Raw genomic sequence first — 26,507 nt, 5'->3', positions numbered from 1 at the left:
GAGCATTGCTGTAGGATGGAGATACAAGCCCAAGATTAAAGCAACAGTGATTGTTAAGGCCTGTATGGGGCTGGAGGGCAAATCAACCCAGGGCTCAGATTCTCCCTCAGCAGGGATAAACCATGGCCAAACTGAGGGTCCTCACCTCTCTTCTCCTCTGTTTTCTTCTCACAGAAACAGTTCCAGCACCAGAGCCATCCATCAGCAATTTTCCTACCTGTCTACATCTCTAGTCTGATAGACCCAGGGATATCTCACCTCTGGCTGGATTTCTTTTTTTTTTCTTTTCAGGTAAACATTCTTCCCAAACCTCTTATTTACACACTGAATTCTGTCTGTCTTTTACTTCTGGCCCATGAGTATCAGCTGAGCAAATTGCCCCTATGTTAATCCACTTGACATGTGCTGTTATCTAATATTGATCGGCTGCTGTGATCCATTAATGATTCAGGAATGCACTGTGGTGTAAGTGGCTGTCTGTTAGTGGCATGGCAGTCTGCAAGGCAGTCTTCCCTGCGATTCTTTCCTGCTTTCAACAAAATGGAGAAACATCGCTTTGTAGTGGGAAACATATCATATAACATAGGCAGTAGTGACGTGTGTTTAATCGATGAAAGGTGACTGCTGTGCAGTAATGTGATTTTTTTGGGACTGTGGGACTGATGTGATTATTAAAACTACCACCTTTGACTGTAAAGACATCAAACTCGCAAAAGCTGTGGCACCGTAGGATCTCTGTATTGCCTCTTGATCTCCTCAGAATAAATCATGCTTTTTTCTTAGGACAGCATACTGTATGGGGAACACCAGAGGATGACCTACATTTGGAAATATAGAGTATCTCTCTCTCTCTCTCTCTCTCTCTCTGTCTTTCTTACTGCTGGATACTCCGTAGCACTTTCTCCAATCAAGCAGGCATTCTGCATGAATATTAAAAAAGGAATCATAAGCCATGGTGAATTAAATAACTCAGAAGCGAGCAGGGCAATAACATGAGTGAATATTCCAGTGGCTTTCACTCTTGTTCAAAGGGAATTGCATCACTTCACAGAAAGGGAGTTCCCTATTGTGCATCTATATGAACTCTTAACCATGGATTAATTCAGCATCATTGTGATATTTACACCACAGAGTGTGTATATATATACACTATATGGACGAAAGTATTTGGACGCCTGACCATTACATTATAATGATATTGTATTCAAATACATATACTTTCATATGGAGTTGGTCCCCCTTTTGCAGCTATAACATCTTCCACTCTTCTTGGAAGGCTTTCCACAAGATTTTGGAGTGTTTCTGTGGGAATTTGTGCCCATTCATTCTGTAGAGCATTTATGAGGTCAGGCACTGATGTTGGACGAGAAGGCCTGGCTCGCAATCTCCGTTCCAGTTCATCCCAAAGGTGCTCGATGGGGTTGAGGTCAGGGCTCTGTGTGGGCCAGTCAAGTTCTTCCACACTGAAGTCATCAGACCATGTCTTTATAGTCCTTGCTTTGTGCACTGGGGCACAGTCATGTTGGAATAGAAAAGGGCCTTCCCCAAACTGTTGCCACAAAGTTGGAAGCATAGCATTGTCCAAAATGTCTTGGTATGCTGAAGCATTAAGATCGCCCTTCACTGGAGATAAGGGGGCTAGCCCAAACCCTGAAAAACAGGTGTACTTTTGTCCATATGAGAAAGAGAGAAAGATAAATCACCTGTAATCATGATTAGTGAAAGTATTTATTTACATTTATGTTACACATGTTCACAGTGGTCCCCTGGAGGAGTGGGATAGCCATCCTCTGCATGTTCCAGGATGTGGATCTCAGTGGAATTGTCAGGAAAGCCCTGACACAAGGCTGACTCCTCTGACTCTGAAAAGGGCAGGGGTGAGACGCCTAAATGGAGAGGCACGCATCTCACTAACATTTACATACAAACGAAGGAGTCGCTAGCAAAAGGACTCGCAGTTTCTCAAAACATTCCAGTCACGTTGTGGCAAAGATGATTTGTAGGACTGGGCAACTTAGATGTTGAAGAGGTAATAATTTTTCCTTTATTCATTTATCAGAGACAGGCTACAATGACAATGTTCATATTCATTATATCCACAGTAGACATTGTACACACTTTAGCCGCAGGCTAATTTACGCTGGTAGAACAAATTGTGCCAACCAAACAGCAAACCTGAATGGAATCGGTGCCAGTCAGATGCATCCGACGTCCTCCAATGATGTTAACATGAGGGCTGAATGCAGATGGAAGTGAATGAGACAGAGTGAGCTCCTTTAACTGCAGACGTGAAACACGCACAGCAGAGCCCAGCATCACGGCTTTCCCCAGAGAGGCTTCCCTGAACAGTTTTCAAATGCCTTTTCCTCCTGCAACCTCCCTCTGAATCTGAAACGAACATTAAATATGCATGCCCACTCATTTACACTCTGTACTCTATAGATGAAAGGGGCCTAGCCTTGTGCTGCAAGGCAGTAAATAAGCAATCGTGTCACACAGGAGAATGAACCTTGTACAACTTCAGCTACGGTTTATCGGGATTCATTCAATATTCTGACGTTGTTTGTTGGTCCAAAAAAAAAAAATGCATGTCCCCCATCATCATCAATCAACTGCCTGTTGGCCCATCATTCAGAAGTTGGTCACTTCAAGGTTTTAGTGACTCATTTTTATAATGTTAAAATGAATCAATTCATAAAATAAATTAAAAAATGCAACATATTGTTAAGGATTTGTTGTGCCGTATCAAATGTTTTATTTTGTTTGTTTTCTGAAGGTAGGCCAAATTGAGTAGTTAAAAAAAACAGCTGTTAGATGATAGTGTGCTGGAGGAGTGCTTTATTCTGAGTTCAGCAGACTTGTACAACTGCAGAGGTCGCTGGCAAGAGAAAAGCCTGATCTACAATTGGTGATTCCAAATACGGTTGCATAAGTATGTGTATTATTGCATAAATAGTATGTGCTTTGTCTCAAATGAAAGCTTCCTTGTTCTAAATCCTAATATTGTTATATATTATACAATTGTGGTGTGTCCCTGGGTGTGTTCACAGGGGCATTTCATGAGAGGCAAACATCATTGTAACTGTCCTTCATGACTGCTGCAAAACACCATGTGTTGCTGTTACGTTATTTCTTTCCCTTCCAGGGGAAATTTACTTCACACTGCATTATATGTCTTTTTCTGTGTCTTGGCTGTTCATGTTGTTCCCCAAACGTAATTCAAAACCATGGTGAAGTCCGTAGGAACTGAAGTGTAGAGTACAGATTAGATATGGCGGTGGGCTTGCCACCATGATGGGAAACTCACAAGAAACAGGAAACTCACTGTTCTCCCAGTGAATTTTTCCCTTCTTTCTCCCATTGCTTCACCACCCCTCTTGTCTGTCTGTTTTGATAGTTTTACCTAGAGAGCTAATTTTCTGTGTCTAAGGAACATTTAATTGAGCAGAACGAGATTGAATTGAGCTGCTGTTAATTGGTCTTTGTGAAGGACAATGTGTCTAATGGAAGAGAAGACTTAAATTGCTTCACTTTTCCTGTCCCCCCCCCCCACACACACACACACTGTGGCCAGGACCAGCTAAATGAAACAGGTAAAAGCAATGTGCAACATTTATATGTTTTAGATGAAAAGCAATGTGCAACATATATATGTTTTGCAATCACAAATAGAGAACAGTGGGATTGTTGGTATACAGGACGTACTGTAGTTTGGAAGCTCAGTTAGGCATATAGGTATCATAACATATGAAATTAGGTTTTGGGAGCAGATTTTTCATGTAATTGCAGCTCTGGTGCGTAAGGCTACACATATTTATGGACTGTGTGCTGCAAATACAAACAAAACAGATAATATATAGAGTGCACTAAACATCAGTAGCAAATACAAATATACAGAACGCATTATCATTACTTGCTAGCTCAAAATTAGTTAGACATGAGTACTTTTGTTAAAAAATATGTTTTTGCAAATAGCAATGATAATTCAGGACTGAGATTCAGTATTTGATTTACCTTTTGTTCATAGATATATGAAGATTTCTTTCAAATAAATCATGCCTTCTGGAGCAGAGGGTGTCTTTGGAACATGCATTGTGTGTAATGAGCAAATGAAAGCACCTGTCACCAATCACATGGGAATTCCCAAGAAATTTTGACTCTAAGCCACATCAATATGAGCCAGGATGTCTTTGAGATATTTCACACTACTGTGCCTCCACATCAAGATTTTATGTGTGGGAGTATGTGTGGAGAGGTGAGGGGTATACCTCTTAAAAATTTAAAAATGCAGTCATGTCTATAGAGTTCTCAAGAAATTTATCCTCCTCTTGTAAGGAGTCACACGCCACGTACTTCCTTTACACAACCTGGTTTCTGTTCTTTCCAAGTCCATACTCCTGCCATGGTTAAAAAGTTATTCAGACAGTGAGTGTGTTTGCTTTGGACTGAACAGGGACCTGTGGGACTTTATGTACCTAAGGAGGGTTCCTGCATGTTACCACACCTAGAGAACACTGTAGTCCCATTACTGACCCAGGGAGGAGCTGGTTCTTTGTATTGAACTGTGCATTGCGTTCATGACCTGGAATTAATCTCATATTCAACAAAGGGGCTGAGCCTGAATGTGTGGACGTGCATGTACTGTTTGACTTTTTCCCCGCAGTACATATGCCAGCATAATACACCCATGGAGGTCTGACTGTATGGCTTATGTGTGAAATGCCAGGAAGTGTGGTCCTCCTGTTTGAGAAAATCATGTGAGACAATAATGTAATCAGCTGCATCCTGGAGAATGATTATCGCTTGTGACGTCAGAAGTCATCGTGCTCATCTGAGCCATTTTTGATAAGATGGATTCCATCATCTGTATGTATTATATCATACGCACATACACACACTCACGCATTAATTCACATTGTGAATTGTATTTCCTCTCGTGGGCATATGTTAGTATGGAACCATGTAATTCCTGGGGTTAAAGTTATTCATTAAGGTATGCTGTCTCCTCTGAAAAAGATGCAGCCAAAATAAATTTAATTCAGCATGATACAGAGATACATTGGATATGCTATGGAGATGTTTTTTTAACACTCACTCTGAGATGAATCCCTGGAGGGCACCCTTATTCAGATTGAAAAAAACTATAACAGTAGAGGGATATTGCATGGAGGATTTCATTTTAGAGAACAGTGCCCTTTAACCACAGGGCAGGGGGAAGGAAATGAATTATGAACAAAGATTACATATTACAGTATTATTCTTTAAAATCTCTCTACATCAATTTTTTTTTTATTTGCTTGCCTCTGCCTGCATTTCTGACTGTATTTAAATGCCAGGATGGAAATGGAACTGTAGCACTCCCAATGCATAGCACTGTGAGCCATTCCAGGATTTACTAGAAGCAGGTGACTGTAGCACCAACAGATGGATTCTACTCAGTACGTTAACCTGACTGTAGTGAAACCTGAATTGGCTCAAACTGCTATGAACTGGGAGTACCATTTCCACCTCCCTTGGGGGTACAATTCCCACCCCCTGAAATAGCAAATCCTCTGAAGAAATGGCATGAAGGAGAAATAAAATCATTCTGGTCCTGATATGTATTTCTGTGTAGTCAAATTGAATTGAAAATTCCTTTCTTGCATGTAACCAAATTTGCACACTGCTTCAGAGAGCCATTTCCCAATACCTGTGTAGTATGAACAGTGTCTGCAATAAGGATGTGATTTCTCAAAACATTTGTTGTAAACCTAGTAAGTTTTATTATCTTACGAAATACTATTATAACTTTTTCACTTTATTAAATGTTTTCATTACATGGAATTATACAGACGTATAATTCTAAATTACCGTTTCTGTGTTTGTCATATTAACTCGCTGACAGCCTGACGAAAAAAAAATAATAATAAAGGTGGAGCAATAAGGATGCAATTCCAGGAATCATTTTGTGTGAACCTATTAAGTTTTCATGCTTAGCTATTCAAAAGCAGCAGCATCACGGTCTAATTACCAACAGTTCAACTGCTGCTGCAGCACAGTGTCATTCTTAATTAGCATTCGGTGGGGGTTAGTACTGCAGTGCATCCCACTTTCCTGCACACCCAGTAGGGCGTGACACACATGCTGTGCAGGGTCACAACAAGGCACAGTCTGACTGACTGTTTTAAGCAGGCGTCTTCAAAACATGATGGGAACCTCTTGAGAAAAAGCTTTCATATAGTAGGTATGAGAAGCATACGTGGCATATTATGTAGTTTGCATCATTATCAAAATAATCTATTTGCTCTTAATAATTAAATACTATTGTAACAACATTTTTGCCACTTTAATTATATGGAATTATGCGGAGGTGACCCATGAAGCAAGAAGAAGCAGGAGAAACTGAAAATAGTTCAAAAATATTTTGTAGTATAATAGTAAAAATATCCATAACCCACTTAGCTGCCTGAGTATTTTCTGTGAGGGGGGTTGTCAGTGTGGCAGCTTCATGGTTGGTTAATTTGCGATCAGTGACAGGTTGGACTGTGTAAGGTGGATACTCATTAGCATATATCACTGGCCCCTATTAACATATATTTACGTATATTAGCATTCTACCCAATGCACCACGGAGAGGGGCTGACGTGGCTTCGGAAACCAGTGCACAGCGGAGGGACTTTCATGCTGAAAGTGCAGCTCAGTCAAATTCATAGATTCAGAGTGAGTCTACTCCGCTGTGCTATGGGACATCTAAGTTAAGTCTAACTAAGTCTAACTTAAAGAACAAAAATTGACATACTAAGCCTTATTGTTTTCATTTAATGTATTTGTTAATTGGACCTTAAAATAAATCACAAGGTCTTTGTAAAGACTGTTTATCATAAAATTAAAAAATCACAGACTAAGGTCAAGTAACATTAGATACTACAGTGACGTAGTGGATATTTGTTAAGGTTTGTTTATTTCCATTCAGAGTGGTTGCTATTCTGAAAAAAGATTTTGATGATGTTTGTCATTATGTGCTGCTCCCGAGCATTTGGGGAGTTATCTTGTAGAGGTCATCTTCCTGAGGCTGCCTCTGAATCAATAGAGAGAAAGATGCGATCACATTGCCCCGGCCTGAAATGTCATGTCTGAATATTCACCAATGCAAATAAGTGACACAGCTGTCTGCTGTCACGGACGTCATCGTAATTTCTCCCCCCGCCCTGTGATGCGTTTAGTCAGACGTGGCTTCACCTCGGCAGAAAGCACTCTGGGGCTGCGTCCCCATGAGACTCTCAAATGTGCCTTTTAAAGGGCCTTTCTGACCCTTCCTGTCCCTGCTTTACCCAGGGGAGCTGTTTCTCTCATTTAAAATGAATGAATGATAAAATGTAAATTTGGAGCCTGAGTCCTTTGAGTGCCCATATCTCTTTGTATGGGTCCAAAATTCATCCGGAGCCCAAGAACAGTGTCAAATATAACTACCGTTTCAGTGTTTGTCATATTAACTCACTGACAGCTTGAGGAAAAAATAACCCCTTTTCAGCCAAAGGTGGAGTGAAAAGCATTGAACATTTTTCAAATGCCGAATAAGCGGTGTGGGTGCTCCTGTGACTGACAGTAACACCTGAATTTGACTAGAAAGGCAGCACTGCCCTCCCTGATTGCCGGTCTCTTATTCTGCCTTTGATCCACACATAAAAACCTAATTGCAGTAATTATCTTCAATGCACCATGTGCTGCTGGTTTGCTGGGAAGATTAGATAGAGTTTCCACCCACAATGGGGGGGAAAAAAAGCTGATCTAGCTCACCAGCTCCTGCTTTTCTCTGACATGGTTAAAGAAAGACCTCTCCTCTCAGTCTGCATGGCTGAATTAAGTGATCTTTTTGGTTAGCAGGATTAGTGTTGGGGGGTGTTGTAGGAATGCATTCATACCGTATAATAAAAATAATAATAACTAGCATTCTCTCTATTAGTCCTGTTATCTCAGTATGTTCACCCTTCTATGTCAGTGTCAGTTTTCTTTCTGTTGCCAAACGGTGGTAATGGTTTTAGCCTCTGTGTTCATCCTCTCTAAATGAATTTTGTTCACATGAGAGGCATGTAATTGATGTATATGGTGTGGTCGCGTGTGTTTGAGCAGCAGTCTCGGCATTGGGATTTCAGCCGTCCAGCTTGACCGGTTTCTTGTTTGGATGGCCGCTCTGAGGCCCCAGCCTGGTCGCTGCGTCGAAACGCTCCGCGGAGCCGTGGCTGTGTTTGCACACCTGCTCCTGCACGTGTGTGTGTGTGTGTGCGCGTGCGTGTGTGCGTGTCCTAAGCGTCCTCCGCCAGTGGGCTGTGACACGGCTGCTGTGGAAGGGAGGACCGGTCACCATTACTCACGTAGGGGCGTGTACCTGTGTCAAATCCCAGTTTGCCAGTGAGGGAGGACTTGTCTGTCATGGCTTCAGGCTCCAGTACAGGAAGCTGAAACAGCCCAGTGCCTGGCCAGCAGGGAGTGAGTTTAAGCAGCATGAGAAAGGTAAGGAAAATATTTTGCCTCAAGATGCTGTTGTTGGATTTCATTGTCGCAGTGTATTTGCTCTGGCCACCATATTCCCCTATGGTGGTAGTTTGGTTAGAAAATAGCACAAAAGGATCCATTATAGATCATTAAAATGTCCATGTAGTTTGTCTGTTGCCCTCAGAGCAAACACATGGGCATTGCATATTTTTTTATGAGCATTACCGATAAAATGGGGAAAAACTTTCCTAAATATGTCACAGCTGCTAAATTACTGTTTAACTTGTATAACTGTATATGTAGAGAGATATTGATTTGATGTTTGTTACAGTGTACTGTATTGCAAAATACTCTTTTGATGTGTGTTACAGTTTGTTCACTGCATTCAAAGATATTGGTCTGGCTTGTGCTGCAGTGTATTCCGTATGTTCAGAGATACTGGTTTGACTTGTGTTGCAGTGTGTTGGGTACATTCAGAGATATTGGTTCGACTTGTGTTACAGTATACTGGGTACATTCAGAGATGTTGGTTCCACTTGCTGTATGTTGAAATTCAGAGGCGTTTCCAGCGTGTACTCTAATAGCACAGCAGCGTCTAATGAGTTTCAGTTTTCCTCTTCGTCCCTGTGAGTCACCCCATAAACACACATCAGGCGGTGCCAGCCCGCTGAACATGCCCCCAGGCTGTGTACACACACTAGCGTCGACAGCAGGGATGAGTGTCACGCCACGGTCCTGCTGCAGAGCTCCGTGTTTGCTGCCACCTCTCTCAAACTGCTCTCAGCGGCGGAAAACTCTGGAAACTGCAGGTTCCAGAAACGCCCAGATAACGCAAACAGGAGACGGTGAACTGCACGTCACAAACTGAGGGCTCCTTGGTGAAGAGTCATATGTGCTCACTTGGCATGATCTGTAGGTATATGTTCAGTAAACAAACACCTGGCAAGTTGTCAGGGTTTTAGTATTTAATCCATTGTGTTATGTCTGTGTATTGTGTTTTGTAGTACTGTTGTGTGTTGCTGGTCTGAGTAAATAGTTTTGACACTGTGTGTATGTGTGTGTGTGTGTGTGTGTGTATGTGTGTGATGAAGATGCAACATGAGCTGTTTTGCAATGGGACAAGCAGACATAAATGCTAAAAAACACACATCAACAAAGCCCCACTCTCTCACTTATAGTAAAAATGTTAATTTGGCTTCTTCTTCATGTGCTAATTGTATTATTCAAAATAACACTCTGTTGTGCGTGTTAATTGAAATAGCATTTTATGGTTAAAGGCTTTAGTGCATAGTTTATTGAAAAAATGAATAGTTCCATCTTTTAATTAACCATAATATATGTAAAGAGCCAGGTTCAGTGAAAGCGGTGGGAGGAAATGCAGAAGACAATAAATGCATGAAAAGAAAGGTAATTGATATGTAGAGTAGGTGTTCAGAAGCACTTGGAGACAGTAAAGCCAAGGTAGACAAAGCTTTTAAATGTCAGTTGTTTCTTTTCCTTTTTTTCTTATAAGACATTCAAAGCATGTTGAAGTATCGATCGAGAGGTGCTATTTTCTCTTTGGGGCCAGGTGCCACTTTGGAGTTTGCCTAGCAGTGATTAGAATCTATTGGTGCAGTTGTTTTTAGCATTCACAGCAGTTTGTGGCAGTAGATGGGTCAAAGGCCAGTACTTTGTATTTGCGCTTTCTACCATGTATAACTCACACACTCTCTAAATCCCAAAATATGTTTAATGTAAAAAGAGAAACGCTGGAATCACTGTCACGGTCGAATCTGTGAATGTAGAAGCAGCACACACATAAGGTTGTGTTGGTCTTTCCTCAACGGAAGCCCTTAAGATCGAACAAAAAGACATTAGATCCTTTTAAGTTCCTCTTGTGATCTGTTTCCCAGTCTTCCAGCACTGGCAGAAATATGGTTGGGTGTAAGAAGCAATGTCAACACATGCTTTCAGTGAGACAGAAGCAGTTCTCAATGCAGAGAGCACGCCAGGCCATTCAAATGTCACACAGTAATGAGCTTATTTACATCTCCACACTGGGAGAGGGTGGGTTGACATTTATAAGGTAGAATTCAAAATGTTTCTCACCAGAAGTCTAATTGCTGGGATAGATTGGTCCAGGGTTGGATGGTATATTCTGAAAGAAGCAAAAAAAGATGTGTGCTTTTATATCCATGAATGAAAAAATTACCATAAATGTCTTTCATGTGTGTTTTTTGATCTGTTGATTTGTTGTTATGGTCATTAAGGTATTTTCATGTTATTCATGTTACCTGCATGTATTGGAACAGATCAACGAAAAACAAAAAATACAACGATTGTGTTAACAGTTGCATTTTTCTGCTTCTTTGATCTGATGTTGATCCAGTTGGACTTTTGTTTAATTCAGTTTATGGCAGATAAAGACCTTGCACAGCTCCAAATCATCTGCTCGGCAGACTGTCGCTGAATATGTGGCTGTTGTTTGTGTGTGGTATGGTATTAAGGCGCTGTGCGCTTTGTTCTTGGACAGAATGGCTGGAGGCTTTCCATGAAGAACATGTGAAATGTGGAGGCAGCAGTCTGCAATGCCGAGGCTTACTGCGAGCAGGCGGACCATCAGCCAACCAGAGGACCTGGAGCGCTTCCTGTCGACCCTGACAGCCACGTTATCACATTATCAGATGCATCATCACAGACACCCCGACATCTCTGGACCTGTAGTCATGTAGCTGGAAGTGGTTCCGTCTGAGTATCTGCACGCGACTGCTTAGAGCTGCCTCTGGGTGAGAACTGGGGTGGAACATGGATAAAAGCCAAGAGGTCCTCAACCTGTCCTTCCTCCTGGAGCACGAGCGGGAGGTGATCCTCAGCGTCCTCCAGAAGGATGAGAAGCTGCGGAAGCTGGAGGAGAAAAGGATCAGGTGAGTCTCCCGGCACGTGCACCGCTGGACCGCAAGCAAGCGGGCTCTGGCGTTTGCTGACCGCTCTGTCTCCGCTGCGACCGCATCCTGTCCTCTCTCCCCGCAGGAAGCTGAAGAACGAGCTGCTGGAGATGAAGAGCAAGGGCGTGCGGCGCCCCCTGGAGCCTGGAGACCGCCAGTGCCCTCGCTGCCAGAGGGCCCTGGGCCTGATCTTCGAGCGTGGGGAGCCGTGCACCGAGTGCGGCCAGCGTGTCTGCAGCCAGTGCCGGGTGGCTGTGCCCGGGGGCCGGTCGAGGTGCACCGTCTGCAACAAGATCCTGTGAGTTTCCCCTCAGCCTCAGCAAATCATCCTGAAGGCTCCTTTGTTAACATACACCTGGAATCTTTTTACAGAGTTGCTGGGACAGTTCTTCCATACCCTTCATCAAGGGGCCAGGATTTCTCCCGTTTAAATTGAGCTGCACAATGGTCCACAGATATCTGTGCAGGCAAATCACCAGCAGTTGATTCATTTCCCATTTGTTTCCATTTTTTAGCTATTATGCCTCCCACACTCCCATTGGTCTGTAACAGCAGGTCTGATGAAGTCTGTGCTGATGCTCCTCCCCCACGCTGCATCCTCTCTTGCAGGGAGCTGAAAGTGGTCTCAGGGGAGTGGTTCCTCGAAGAGCGGTCCAAGAGGTTCTCACAGGTGACCGTGCCAAGCAGTGAGGTGGTCAAGCAGTCCATCCTGACAAGCCCCGCTGGTGAGCCACCTCACCAGTGCACTGGGAGGGTCACACGTGCAAGGGATCCATGTCCCCACTTTAAGTGAAGCAAGAGTTAAGCACATCAGCTTTTAATTCCCTCAGGCAATTACCGCAAACCCTCCTCCACAGCGGTCAGTGAAAACACACAGATCAATGTTGTTTATTTCTCTGGGTCTGTCCTCTGCTTCAGAGCGCTTGTGGTCTTTAAATATATAGATTTTCTTTCTTTTTGTTCTTTTTTTTTTTTTTTTTTAAATGTAGTCCCTCCAAATTCAAAGTGGCATTTTGAATTTGCAATTTTGCATGCCAGAGATACCAGGCAGAATGGAGGTGGAGTGTTTGAAGAGGCGGGGGACTTGCCGCAGGCGATATAGCTAGTGCTCTCCAGGGAGAAGGGGAGCGGGGGGCCTGGGATCACCTCAGCATCGAGGCAGCAAAACATTAATGCACGAACTGATGTTGCACATAGTGCTTAGCCAGGCAGTCACATGAAGCTTTGGCTCAAGCCTCACTTTAAAATAAGAGAGCTGACTGCAAATAGAGCAGAAATATCAGTATAGCAAACACAACTTTCAGTTTTATGGGACAATTTCATTTAAAGGCACTGGAGCATCTCTATGATACTTCTGGATGACTTGTTTTATACTGTTATTTGTTTTACTTTAAATAAGGTTAACATTGCTTAACCTCAGGAGTGGGCAACATTTGCGTTCATGACATTGGTTGATCGGAGTTGTCCGTCCCTGTGTGTGCCAGGTGATGTCAAGGCTGACCGTGAGAAACCACGGTCCAACCAGAGAGTGCAGGAGAGGCCAGACACGCCCAAGTCAGGCAGGAGTGCCTTCCAAAATGCTTTGGCTGGGGCCAGGAGGAAAGGGTGAGTCAATGCTGGGGTCCCATTCGGGAATCATACACTTTATAGTTATACACTTTGTATAACGCAAAGAAAGCATCACAGACAAGAATCTTGTTATAGACCAGAGACATACACTATATGGACAAAAGTATTCGGACGCCTGACCATTACATTGTAATGACATTGTATTCAAATACATATACTTTAATATGGAGTTGGTCCCCCTTTTGCAGCTATAACAGCTTCCACTCTTCTTGGAAGGCTTTCCACAAGATTTTGGAGTGTTTCTGTGGGAATTTGTGCCCATTCATTCTGTAGAGCATTTATGAGGTCAGGCACTGATGTTGGATGAGAAGGCCTGGCTCGCAATCTCTGTTCCAGTTCATCCCAAAGGTGCTCGATGGGGTTGAGGTCAGGGCTCTGTGTGGGCCAGTCAAGTTCTTCCACACCGAACTCATCAGCCCAAAACAGGTGTGGCCAAGTACTTTTGTCCATATAGTGTATCTTTTTACTGAGAGTGACTGGAACAGCAAGACCAGAGATGTATTGTTATGAATGAGAGAGACTGGAACACTGAGGTTTCCAGTGAGCACCTGGGTCTGCACAGGATGTGGCCAGACAAGAAGAACGGGCGGCCGGCCTCAAGAGGTGAGAATGGGCTCAACCGCGATGCTGAGGACCCCAAAAAGATGGGTTCAACCCCCGATCTGGATGCACGGAGCATCTGTAGTGGGCGCTCTACACCTCGGTCGCACAGGTAATGCACCCCACCCCCCTGTAGAGCTGCATCACCAATTGTGCAAACGCATACAGGGATCCCTCTGTAAAAATGACCTGGGAATAAGCAGCACAGATGTAGAAATACCCCCCCAGCTCACGAGGAATCATTTCACCATGAAAATGAGCACTTCATGAAATGCCATTATGTCCCACAATCCCCTCTTCCTCTCATGCTTTCAGGCAGTCGGTGCAGTGCGGTCTTTAACTGCTGTCATTAGAGAGGAACGCTGGGTGCATGATGCACGTTCAGCTGAAACCCTTAACATCTCCGTCTCCCACTGAGCGTTTTACCCTCAGGCAGGGACATTATGTGGCTCTGGATAATGAGAAACTTGCAAAAAAAAATGTATATATACACTGTCAGCTGGCTTTGTTGTGAACTGAGAACAGCATATGACATTCTTTAAATCATACAACATAAAGTTCCAATGTGTTACCCAATCAAGCGCATGTAGACCTAAACGGCTTGCTGCAGCAGGGGGAACAACCTCTTTTTTTGCCTGTTTGCTCAGATAAAAAAGGCACAGTTTTAGAGTATGTTACACCAGTCTGATGCCACAGTCATGTGTAATAATGATTTTTGACCAACAGGGGGAGTGTCGTGGCTCTGGAGTCCTCAGGGTCACCAACAATACCCAACAACCTCCGCTCTCAAACCATTGGGAGATCCCCCACTCCCAGTAACCACAGCGTAGGCTCGAGGGACAGCAGGAGAGTATGGGACAATAGCTTCTATCTCCTTTTCTAATATGCAGTGCCCTCTATATTAATGCATTATTTATTTATGTTTATTCATAATTTATTCATATTAATTCATTGTTTGTGAACAATATCACTTTACTCTGTGCAGTGCTATTAGGGTTAAAATATCATGTTAAAAAACATAAATAGCAACTAGTCAAAGAAAAAATGATCCAATCCAGTTTTTGAATGTATATTTATTTTGCTCCTGTTTAATCCCATTTTGTACATAGCTGTCAGAGTGGTTTATGATGTATGTACAGGGGCAGGCAGTGGTTTAGACCCCTAACAGAGGGAATGTGTTTAACGCCCACATGTCTCCCCTCAGCCGGACGGCGCAGAGAGCGAGCCGAACTTCCATGCCAGCGAGAGTGTCCCTGATAAGATGGCTGCCGGGCATCACAGGACAGAGTGTGGCACCCCCACCATTGCTGTGTCCAGAGCCTCACTCTCGTCAGGTATCGCCGTGGCAGCAACCAGGGCCTCCTGGACAGGCTTGGTAGCAGATGGTGACAGCCACTCACAGGGCAAACGCACCTGTGCCACACAGCTGTCACACGTCACAAAGGAAGCTATCAGGCCAGCCTCACTGAACTGCAGAGTCTCTGCGTTTACGCTATCGGCTAATGCTGGCTAACGGGCAGGTCATAGGGCACCACTCCACCCAAATCCTCTGCGTGTTCTGCCGATCTGGTTCCCAGAGGGGTCACCGCTCCTGTTTCACAGAGGGGCAGCACGTCGCGCCCTCCTCCTCTCCCCCTCTCCCGGCACAGTGGTGCACGGCCCTCCCAGGGGATTTACAACGGCTCCAATTAGCGTCATGACACCAGCTGTCAAAACACTTAACAAATGCCACTGCATACGGTGTGGTAATGACAGCATATCTTTAAGTCCTCCGCTCTGAATAGTTTAATTAAACCAATGTGTGTTGAGCACATATGAGCAACCTCTTACAGCAGTTAAGAGGGAGGTCATTAGTAACCCCTGCCCTCAGCCCTTTTCGCCTGAGTGCTCTTGCCACGCTCTTGCCATGGTGAGGTGGTAGGTGTTGGTGTTCTGTGCTTGTGAACTTGAAAATTGCTGATTGGCTTCCCAGGTGTAGCAGTGCTGCTGTACTCTTGGGCAAGGTACTTTATCTGTATCAATGCTATAAATATCCGGTTGTATGAAATGGATGATATGGAGGCTGTGTATGAGATTGTGTGTAAGTCTCTTAGCTAAGCCAGTATGAGAACATGCCATTGTATCTGTGTGTCCCGGTACAGACCGCAGCCGCTCAGAGGTGGACCTGAGCGCCCCCGGTGCCGAGCTCAACGACGACTCGCTGAGTCTGAGGTCCCGGTCTGTTCCGGGGGATCTGAACGACGCTGTGAGTAAAAGTGCAGGTCCACTCTGATGCAGTGCACCGGCACTGCGTATCAGCTGCTGCCTGAACCTCCACATGTGCAGCTGATGTGTGCGCTCTGAAGACCGCGCTTAAATGATCACGGATCTGGGAACATTAAATGACGCAGTAGTAACACATTACACCGCACTCAGAGTAATTCTGATGTTTGAAGCCATTAAATCCCATCAGGGGAGCTAAAGGCTCTAAACAAGACAAACCTGCAAACTAAGGAACTGGCTCGACTTCAGTGAAGCTTGGCTTTGCCGGAGGGCATGCATCTGAATTCAGTACTAGAAGCCTCAGTGTTTTATCCTTCAGTGCAGGTTGTTTGTATGGTACCACTACAAAAGCACAGTTTGTGTGGAGCACAGATCCCTAAGATACAAATCTCTCCAAGTACAATTGGAATGGTAGTGTGGCACAAAGAAGCAAGGCTCGTAACTGTAAGGTCCTGTTGTACCTTTGGACAAGGTATTTAACCCACAATTGCCTCAGTAAATTATTTATATTATCTATCTGTATAAATGGAGAATGTGTAAAATTGTAACCTATGTAAGTCGCTTTGAATAAGAGCATCTGCTAAATGACAATAATGTAATGAAATGGAACAGAGACAGACTCTTAAAGCATTTAGATCTGGCTGCATTTGAGTTTTAGGTTTTGAGATCTGCATTCACAGTAATGAAGCATCAAGCTAAATTAAACTAAACCATAATCGCTTTTCCACCCATTTGAGCAAATTACATAATTTATGATAGCGGCTCAATCATAACAATTACATATTCCCAGGTCTTATTGCACCATCTGTCTTGTTTTTTTTTTTTCCCACACTAAATAAACGATCCTCAGGAGTATTCTGACGAAGACAGGGATGAAGACATTGACGCCCTGATGTCTGCGCACACCCTCACTATCAACCGGAGCATGACAAGCGCGTTGTCCATGGTAAGCCCTCCACCGGAAAAGGGAGGGAAAGTTGTAAAGGTCTCACCCTTTACAGCAGTGCAGCCTGTGCACAGAGGCGCCTGTTGTGTCTTGTCACATCTGATTGACCTTTAACTTCTGAGTCACACGCGCACCTCCCACGCACTGCATGCTCGGCGTGTTCTGTGTGGCCAGGCTCTCTGGCCAGCCGTAGAATGCGTTGTGACAGCGGAGTACGCACAGTACTTTAAACACAGGTCCTGCTTATGGGAAAATCCTCCTCTCTCGCCCGGGGGTGGGGGGAAGTGTCGGGCTGTCGGAACGGCATGACCACACGTCAGCGCACTGCCCGTGACATCACCAGCGGTGTGATTAATGAGGCCAATTTCACTGCAGGCTGACTGATAATGGGAATGATGGAGATTAATGGCGGGCCTCTGCGTAATGCTCCTGTTTCCCAGGCCACAAGTGTTTGAGTTACATGATTAGCTGGGCTGGGTGCTTTGGAGGTTTTTTGGACGAGAAATAAAAATATAGATACAGATTCCCTTACCTGCCCAGATGCCTAAGGAAGGTGTTTCTTTGTTATTCGCAGCGTTCATACGTTCATAACCAAGCATCTCACACAGCTTTGGGGTGGGGCCACAGCTTAATTTGAGAGGAATGTGACTAGACTCACACCATGGAAGTGTAGAGATTTCCAGACAAAAGGACAGAAATTTCACCAAGCATGGACAGCTCGAAAAAATACAGAGAAAGGCAATTAAACCTAGTCCAGACATCAAATATGTAAGTGATGAAGAAAGACTCAAGACGCATAATCTTTTTAGTCTTGTCAAGGATTGGACTGAGGTTTTTGAATTAGAGAAACTACATTAAGATTAGTTCTATTAGTTCTTAGTTCTACTACCAAGTAAGAGGACAGTCAACATAGGAAAAATAAAAAATGGGCTTGTAGGGCTGAATCATAGTTCAAAAAAAGACTGCATGTGTTTCGTAATAATTTCATAATAGTCTCAGTAATCTAAATAATTTCTCATGAGAGAGCTAACAGCTTCATCGCACATCAGTCACAGAAACTGCAGAATTATTGTGTCAAAGGGAATAGTGTCTAAAGCCACCATATTCCAAACAAGGAATTCAGAATTAGAAGAGAGGAACAGTGGTCATGAGTCAAAACACATTCATATTTTGTTTGGTGTTTCCATTATTTTTCTACCCCCTGTGTAAATTAGTTCAACGTAAAATTTTATATTGATTCTAGGAAGTATTCATTCTCTCATAGTTATACATGTATGGAATTTGTTGCCAGGATTTGTGGTTGTAGCAGAGGACACTTAGAGCATTCAAGTCCAGGCTTGGCACAGTCCTAGACCCATGCTAGAGTACAGACAAAATCACAGCCTAGCTGGGCTAGGAGAAGTTACTTCTTCCCTTCTTTGAACCTTTGGTCTTGTGATATTGCAGAGGGTAAAAAGCCGCAGGGTGATTGTGGGGCTGGTGTTCCAGAAGTCGTTGACTACAATGAAAAGTAACCATATTTTTTAAAAACCTTGTTGAAATTGCCTGTTGGTCTGGAAAGCATGTTAGCATCATTCTAACAAGGAATGACCAAACCGATTGGATGCATTGCCATAGCAACCTTCGTGGACCGTGCCCCTGTGTCGTGTCCTCAGTGATGCTGCACCAGCCCCAAGGTCACCAGCCCCATCTCCTCTGTGATCTCTTGCTGCTGCTCCTTCAGTCTTCATGGTCTCTCTCCTGTTTCCTGTCATGTCCCCCCTCTCTTTCTCTCTGCTGCTCCTCCTCCTCTTCCCCTTCCTCCTCCTCGTCCTCTGGCTGCCAGTCTCCTCCTGCGAGCTCAGAGCGAAAGTGGAGCTATCTCAATGTTCCTGACTCGGAAGCTGAGACTGTGAGTGATACACGCTGGGCCTCACTCTACCTTTTCATTTTCTGCCTCTGCTTTTCACTGTTGAATCACAGATATTGTACACTATAACCAGATATCTGGCTGCTGTGTTCCCTCAACCTTTGGCACAACCTTATCTAGGATGTTCTGTTTGGTAACTAGAGATTCCAGGACTATCTGCATTGCCGTGCTGGGTCTGGGTGTTCTGTTTTAGCACATACCCCATTCATTGATATTTCTAACAAACCAAGAAACCAACAATGGCAGAAACAGAGCTTTCATTGTGAAGCACAGGGAGATGACTATCTGGACAATGTGTAGAATGTTAGTGGTTGAACTGAATTCTATTACTACTACTAATGTCCACAATATTATATGATGTGGCTGTTGCTCATGTCTAAATGCATTATGAGAAAAAAGGCAGAGAAAAATGCTCTTTGAGGCTTGAATGATAAGCATTCACTCTTTACCTCACTAGCTTATATATAGACTTATGTATGTAAGACTGATTATTTATATATGGTATGGAATGCTGGTTCTAAATTGGTCTGAACTAACCTCAAAAAATAGAGTCCCTACTCAGATCATGTGCCATATTTAGTGTACGTACTCAATGCAGATACTTGCATTCACTGAATGTTTTCTGACTCCTGTTCAAGCATAGTTCATCACATAGCAACATGCAACCATGCACAACTGCATTGTTGAAAGAAGGGCACTGCTCCACATCCACATCCGGGGATGACACCAGTATCTTACTGATTCCCTTAGTTTCTCTGAGAAAAAAATCAAATTCTCCAATAGAATCCAGGCCGGCTATTAATGAAATGTAATCACTGCATGTACTGTATTCCACAAACCTTTTCCTCTGGCTTCCTAACAGAAGTGAACAGGGGCAGTTTTCTGTAAAAGAGATCACTATAGTGCTAGTTACTGCCCCCACCAAAGTTTGTTAAGAGCTACCGCATAGGTCACGAATACAGATTACAAATTTCAAGAGGGGTGTGTTGATACACTCATAGTCTGGGACTGGGACTCCACAGCCCTTCCCTAAGACAGCATACTGTGATGACACACAGTATTTCTGCACTGTGTGTGTAGTGGGGGTACTCACCCTCTCGCAGTGTCAGTCCGGTGCGAATCACCCCCCCCCCCCCCCCCCCATCCTGTCTCTGTCCTCAGAGCAGTCTCAACAGCATGATGAGTGTATACAGTGAAACTGGAGATTACGGCTACGCCCACGTCAGCGGAGAGATCCTCCTCCACATCACCTACAGCTACAAGACTGGCGCGCTCAACGTCCTGGTGAAGGAGTGCCGCAACCTGGCCATCGGGGACGAGCGGAGGCAGCGCACTGACCCGTAAGGCCCAGCACTCTCCGGTGGCCGGTAGCTAACAGTACCGTGCTAACATTGTGCAGTACATGAGGGCTCATCACCTAAGACTTTGGGCCTAAGACTGTGACATGAATCATGTCCCACTGAGTGAGCCTCCTTGTTCCTGTACAGTGGCTGCATTGTCAAATCTCAATTTCTTTTTAGATTTGGAGAAAGCACACTTTAACAAATAATCTAGAGCCATGAACCACTGAGTGAAAGTAAAAGCATTTGTCACAGCTGGGGAGTATTTCAGCATTAGTCTCTGTGATTTTGTGTTTTGTCCCACGGGGTGAATGAACTTTGCTGCATACTCTTTGGTAGTTTGACTAATAACTGACCTTTCCTGGGTTTTTCTGGCATCGGCAGCTACGTCAAGGCATACCTCCTACCTGACAAGTCCCGTCAGAGCAAGAGGAAAACCAGCGTCAAGACCAACACCACCAATCCTGTGTTCAATGAGACACTGAAGGTAAGAGGAGCTATGGAGACAAGCAGAAAAGGGGTGCTTTACACAAAGCAATTTGACAAAGTGCTCTAAAATAGATATTGTACGTAATTAAGCACTCAGTTGCAAAACACTTCCAGGACGATTTGTCTCTAGCATGGCCCTTCAAGAAAAAACAGACTAGTGATACTGGTTGTGCATAGTTATAACTTAACCACTAATAATGCAGATGCTCCCTAACCAGCATATGGCTACAACCTAATTGTAAATATGTGAATGTTGGATACAGTTTGGATTTATACAAATATATTAAATGTATTTGAGACAGATTCATTTGAGACATTCAGTTTGATTATCCAGAATTTCTGTTTAGTTTGCCTCCTGCCAGCTGCAGTCACTATAAAAATAGTTGACACATTAGGCCAAAAACCTTCAGTATTTTGATGTGGCCACAATAGAGAACTGCCTCCAAAGAGCTACCTCCAAAGAGTTTATAAGAACAGTAAGAAAGCTCAGCTGCTCATTCATGGGCAAAATGTTTGTATCATCCTACAGATGTTTGAAACATCAGATTTTGAATGTACCCTAGGTCTCCTCCAGCAGAGAAAATCATCAGTATTAAACGTTTTGGAATCCTTAAACATATTAAAGGTTGCCTTCAGCAGCTTATGTGTCACAGGTGCACCTGTTCTTCATAATCAAGAGCCTGCATTCCTTCAGCAGCTTTTCATTAGACCCAGCAGACTCTGGAGATTAAAGCAATAAAACCATAGATATTAATCTCATTGCTGTATATTTATTCAGCATTTTAAAGTCATAATTTGATATATTCTTCATATACATCCATTAATCATTTGAAATCTTCAGTGTAGCAGCCTACAACTCATTCTGAATGGTTGTTGGTCAATTTTAGTAGGAAGAGGAATGATTTTGCTAAATATTGCACAAGGTGCATGCAAAGAAATTGTTTGCTTTTTTCTTTCTGCATTGAACATCCCGACTGTGTATGTGTATATTTCTTTTGATTTTGCAACTATTGTATGAAGAGTAGGAATGTGGCCATTTTTTCTGACACGTCTGTTCCACATTTTCATGGCTGTCTGCTGTCATACATAATGCATCAGGTGACCCTTTTTTCTTCTATAAATATTCAGCCACGAAGCTGAGGAAGATACTTCTGCATAAAAAATGCATTCAGACAACCATCTACTCAATGTTGCATTCTCACTTTCGCTTCCTCTTCCTTGTGGTGTCACCGGAGAAAACGGGCCATGTTGACCCAAGTGCACTGGAGTCATTTCCCCCATCCACTCAAAAGCAAGGCTCCTGAGAGGACAGCCAATGCAGTGCATTTAGCAAATCGACTTCTTTAACAGGAACTGTCCAGTGCATGGTATCAGGTGTCTGGGAACAGGCTTAGAGGCAATTATAGTGGAGTCATAGGAGTCATAGGGGGCTTGTCCGGGATACCGGCTCACAGAGGAGAGAAGCAAGTTGAGAAAGGAGGATGGCTCTCTGTTGAGGTGTTAGCAGGGGGGTGCTGGGTGCTGAGACTTTCCTCCATAGCTTATACAGTGGTATAATCGTGTGAGCGGGTGAAGGTCACGGTGTTGGGGGACTGAGTCTGAGCGGAGAGTCACAGATACGCCCCTGTGCTGACATGACTGTGATGATTCACAGTACGTGATCAGCCACTCCCAGCTGGAGACTCGGACCCTGCAGCTCTCTGTGTGGCACAGTGACCGGTTTGGACGTAACAGCTTCCTCGGAGAGGTGGAGATCACTTTCGACTCCTGGGAGTTTGAGAACCAGACAGAGGAGTGGTTCGCACTGCAGCCCAAGGTAGGAATTCCTCATTCACGCGTGCAGTGTCGCCGGGGCAGTATGGTAGAAGCGAGAATCACACCTGAGATCTATGTGAAGTGGCAGATACAGAGAATTATTTACTTTATGAGTCATGGTAAGTCATTTTAGAGTTCTGTTTAAGGCATAGACAATACCATGAGCTACAATTGTTCAGTACTGTTGACTTACTTATATTTAGTATGAGCTTCAGTTGAAGGAAATTAATGTCATTTAATTTAAAGTGATATTTGATGTTCGTATTGCATGTTCAAAAGACAGGTTCAGACACTGATGGTTATAAGATGAAAGTGACAGTTATTAAAGTGACTGTGGTGTATGTGTGTGTGCGGGTTTGTGTTTGTGTGGACATAACTGTGGGTGTGTACATATGTGTGTGCATGTGTGTGTGTGTATGTGTACGGGTGTGTGCATACCTATGCATTCCCATGTGTGTGTTTGTACATACATATGCGTGTGTGCCTGTTCTACCGGGCAGGCTGAGAGTGGCATGGACACCATGCTCCAGTACAAAGGGGAGCTGACTGTGGTGCTGAGGTACATCCCTGCAGAGAAGAACCTCATGCTGCCCCTGGACCAAGTACAAGGTACCCCCACCCCACCCCCACCCCGCCCAACACACTGACTATGACTGCTGGAAAATGGAGTGTCTCTCTGCATGCATACTGCTCATCATCAATGGTGTTATCGTTTAAAAAAGCGGATTATTGTTAGATGGGTGGAGTCGTGTTGTCTTGCAGCAAGAAATGAGGGAGAAATTGGACATTGATAGGGAAGATATTCTCTTTCTCTTGTTGATTTTTATATGTCTGACTGTATTGACATTTTTTGGTCATTTAGTGCTTAGTTATCCTGGCCTTTACAAAGGCATTGTTGCATAGTAAATTATTCTGCTCGGTCCTTTATTCTCTTCTCAGCAAAGAAAGGGTTTCTGAAAGGGAAGAAGTCCAGCATCAAGCTGCCGAAAGGAGGAATGGTGGAACTGCTCATTAAGGAAGCTAAGAATCTGACCGCTGTGAAGTCCGGAGGGACGTCAGACACTTTTGTAAAAGGGTACGTAGGGGTATACATTGTAGCTTCGTTGAACTTTTTTACTGCTTTATTTGCCCTTTTTGCATTGACATATATAATCATTAACACTGAATTTGTTGCCGATTGGACCATGACAGGGGTGGTCATTCTAAAACACTTCTTAACCCGCAGGTACCTTCTGCCTGACAACAACAAGTCGACGAAGCACAAGACCGCAGTGGTAAAGAAGAGTGTGAACCCACAGTGGAACCACACCTTCACCTACTGTGGCCTGCAGCCAGGGGACCTCAACAACGTGTGCCTGGAGCTGACTGTCTGGGACAAGGAGCCCCTCTCCAGCAACGTCTTCCTGGGGGGTGTGCGACTCAGCGCTGGGACCGGTGAGTCAAAGTTTTGGGGTCTCTGGGCCCTGGAGCTGGTGACAGAAAACACCGGAGGGGTTGGGGGGGGGTTTAGGAGTCTTTATAGAGTGTAACAGGAAGTAGTGGTTGTTTACGTGGGCAGGTCCACTAGTGTTTACTGATAGAAGCAGCCAGTGGCATTAAAAGGACAGAACTGAATTACATTTAGTAATTAGTAATTAGTGGATTACTTCAAATGAATAATTTGTTTTTCCTCTGTTTCATGGTGATGTTTTAGTCTAAACTCATGGAGACAGGAATGTGAACGGTGTAGTTTTACTAAATATTTTGTTATACAGGAGATAAAGCAGTCTCCTGCGTACTGCATGGGAGCAAACACCTCTATTATCATCCTCCAGGTCTGAGCTATGGTAATGAGGTGGACTGGATGGATTCCCATGGGGAGGAGCAGCGGCTATGGCAACGCATGATTGACAACCCAGAGGTCCCTCAGGAGTGCACCCTTATGTTGCGGTCCAGCATGGCCAAGCAGCAAACATGAGGTGTCCCTTCCCACCCCACCCCAGCCCAACCAACCCACCTTTCCTGCAATATGAAACCAACCCAGCCAGTCATTATCAAGCTATGCTCTGGGCCTGCTGAAGTCCTGTTCCCCAAATCCCTGGGTACACACCTCTGGAAAATGTCTTGCCTGCCTTATAAATACCCAGTCTTGTATGCCCCATCTCTTAAAACATGAGGCACATTAGGTTTCACTGAAGACCAAGCACTGCTACTGAACAAATGTGATTAATTGAAAGGTTTCAGTTCCTGTCTATGTACTGCAATGAGCTTACAGGTGATTTGCAGGTCAACAGTCAATAGAGCATGTTGCCACTTCGTTTGTGTAGTCCTGGTGTTTTCCCCGACCACTGTAGACCATGGCAGTGACAGTCACATAGTCACTGTCTTCACTGTGTCCTAGCATTGCGGATGTGTTTCTTTCATCAAGGAGTTTTTTTTTAATCAAACAGAACATTTCTTTGAGGACCGTGAAATAGAAATAAAAAATCAGGCTCCTTTCGAGAACTTATGAGCACAAAGGGCTGGATTCAGTCAACATTTAAGTGTGAGTCAAAGCTAACAAGTGTTGCTTTTACTCTCAAAAGACACAGTTTGGCTAGTTCAACAATCGCCAAAATTAAACATATATATAAATTTTTATTGAAAAAGTAACACTGAAATTTTTTGGATAGTCAAAGTGTAGGAGAACTGTTGATTAAATCCAGGACAGAGTCTTCTCAATAAAATAAAATGTATCTCTTGGCATAAACAGTGGCATATTTATTCCGCATACACTTTTTTTCCTGTAAGGAGTGGTTTTATATTTTTTATAATGAAGTCAGATTTTTCACAAGCTGTTGTAGTCATGGCTCAGAGAACTGACTCAGTTGTGAGGAGGTCTCCTTGAAGGAAGGACAATACACATTCAGTTGTGGCACAAATATTTTAGATGTCAAGCACAAAGTAGTACAATGAGCTTAGAAGACGAATTTGTGTGTGTAGATTTTCATTTCCACTCTGATTGCCAAGTAAAACATTACAGGTTGTTGAATGGCACATCCGCTGGGAACAATAGCACCTGTTTTACAGCTAACCATGGCCTTGACTGCCTCCCTGCTTTCATTTCTGTAATGCTCATCTGTTGTAATAAATAATCATTTTTGTCCATCACACTATTTGTACCAATGTTTGCTTCCTCCTTTTGATGAGAACATTCCATTAATCTTTTTGCATTGCCCGTTTAATAGTTTGAAAAACAAAACTTGTATCTAATAGTCTGTGATTGACTGTATGCTTGCCAAAGCTGTCATAAGAAACTGCCCAAGATTATTTTACAAATTCTGCAAGTTTGGTAATATATAATGCTTAGAAATGAAACTGTCTTCTCTCCATATAAAATGGGAGGCCTTATGAAAAAATATGAATTCTTAGGATGAGCTTCGTCTTAGCAACATTTTCTTAAAAAAAAACTTTCAAAGATTGGTCTAGAGAGTAACAGGAAATGTCACTGTATCTTTACACCATGCTTACAAATGACAAGAGAAGCAAATTAAGGGGAGGTTAAGGAATAGGACTTGGTGTTTTGTGATGTCCTACTTTTGTGCAATTTTACTTTCAAATGCCACATTTGCATATTTTTCTGCCTCCGTTATTCCCTTCCCCAGAGGCATTTGGGTCCATTATGTTGTCTACCCGTTCGGATGTCCCTAATAGATGTTACTTATGTGTGATATTCTGCCTCTTCAGGAGAACTTCACCATGTCAGCAGCATGCAGTGTCTGTTCAGTGCTTTCTGTTGAAATCAGGAGTCATGAAACATGAAATCAAGAAATTGTAAACTGTGTCACATTCATTTTTTGTTCTGTTTTGTTTTCAAAATATGTTATTAGAAAATTTCAATTAAATTGCACATATTTTACCTCAGAAACTTGTCTTTAGTTGTGTGTGTTATGTGAGGTTATGGGAGATTTTGCCAGTGACACACAGGATTAATGTATTAATAAACTGCAAGTCTTAAGCAAGAAGTGTTATCACAAGGCTGCAATAAGCCACAATTTAACCTGTGTCTTCAATAGTCAAAGACAGGCACTAATTTCAACAATCAACATTCCACACAAATAAAAGACATATAAAACACACACTTAAAGAAACCACACACA

The 26,507-nt window shown here is 43.4% G+C and overlaps 1 protein-coding gene and 1 long non-coding RNA gene across 2 annotated transcripts in view; one reads left to right on the top strand and one right to left on the bottom strand.

Annotated features, from left to right (window-relative positions):
* sytl5 (synaptotagmin-like 5) overlaps positions 1-26,148 on the top strand; it is a 40,970-nt gene extending 14,822 nt beyond the window's left edge. Inside the window, exons 2-18 of the mRNA XM_036546044.1 lie at positions 10,988-11,378; positions 11,485-11,697; positions 12,009-12,124; positions 12,884-13,004; positions 13,591-13,740; positions 14,355-14,478; positions 14,833-14,962; positions 15,770-15,873; positions 16,741-16,836; positions 18,662-18,727; positions 19,907-20,085; positions 20,470-20,572; positions 22,229-22,390; positions 22,890-22,998; positions 23,329-23,464; positions 23,615-23,823; positions 24,204-26,148. Coding sequence (XP_036401937.1) covers positions 11,260-11,378; positions 11,485-11,697; positions 12,009-12,124; positions 12,884-13,004; positions 13,591-13,740; positions 14,355-14,478; positions 14,833-14,962; positions 15,770-15,873; positions 16,741-16,836; positions 18,662-18,727; positions 19,907-20,085; positions 20,470-20,572; positions 22,229-22,390; positions 22,890-22,998; positions 23,329-23,464; positions 23,615-23,823; positions 24,204-24,346 — 2,280 coding nt within the window. The 5' untranslated portion in view covers positions 10,988-11,259 and the 3' untranslated portion in view covers positions 24,347-26,148. The remainder of the gene's footprint in view (positions 1-10,987; positions 11,379-11,484; positions 11,698-12,008; positions 12,125-12,883; positions 13,005-13,590; positions 13,741-14,354; positions 14,479-14,832; positions 14,963-15,769; positions 15,874-16,740; positions 16,837-18,661; positions 18,728-19,906; positions 20,086-20,469; positions 20,573-22,228; positions 22,391-22,889; positions 22,999-23,328; positions 23,465-23,614; positions 23,824-24,203) is intronic.
* Positions 181-11,051, bottom strand: LOC118789565. Its single transcript, XR_005005458.1, has 3 exons — positions 10,986-11,051; positions 3,532-3,536; positions 181-283 (listed from the first exon to the last, which is right to left on the bottom strand). It is a non-coding gene; the product is annotated as an uncharacterized LOC118789565 (long non-coding RNA).
* Positions 26,149-26,507: the final 359 nt, after the last annotated feature.

The sequence above is a fragment of the Megalops cyprinoides genome, chromosome 14, assembly GCF_013368585.1.
Source record: "Megalops cyprinoides isolate fMegCyp1 chromosome 14, fMegCyp1.pri, whole genome shotgun sequence".
Taxonomy (NCBI): Eukaryota; Metazoa; Chordata; class Actinopteri; order Elopiformes; family Megalopidae; genus Megalops; species Megalops cyprinoides.
The sequence above is the reverse complement of the archived record's forward strand: the minus strand, read 5'-3'. Positions and strand labels throughout refer to the sequence as shown.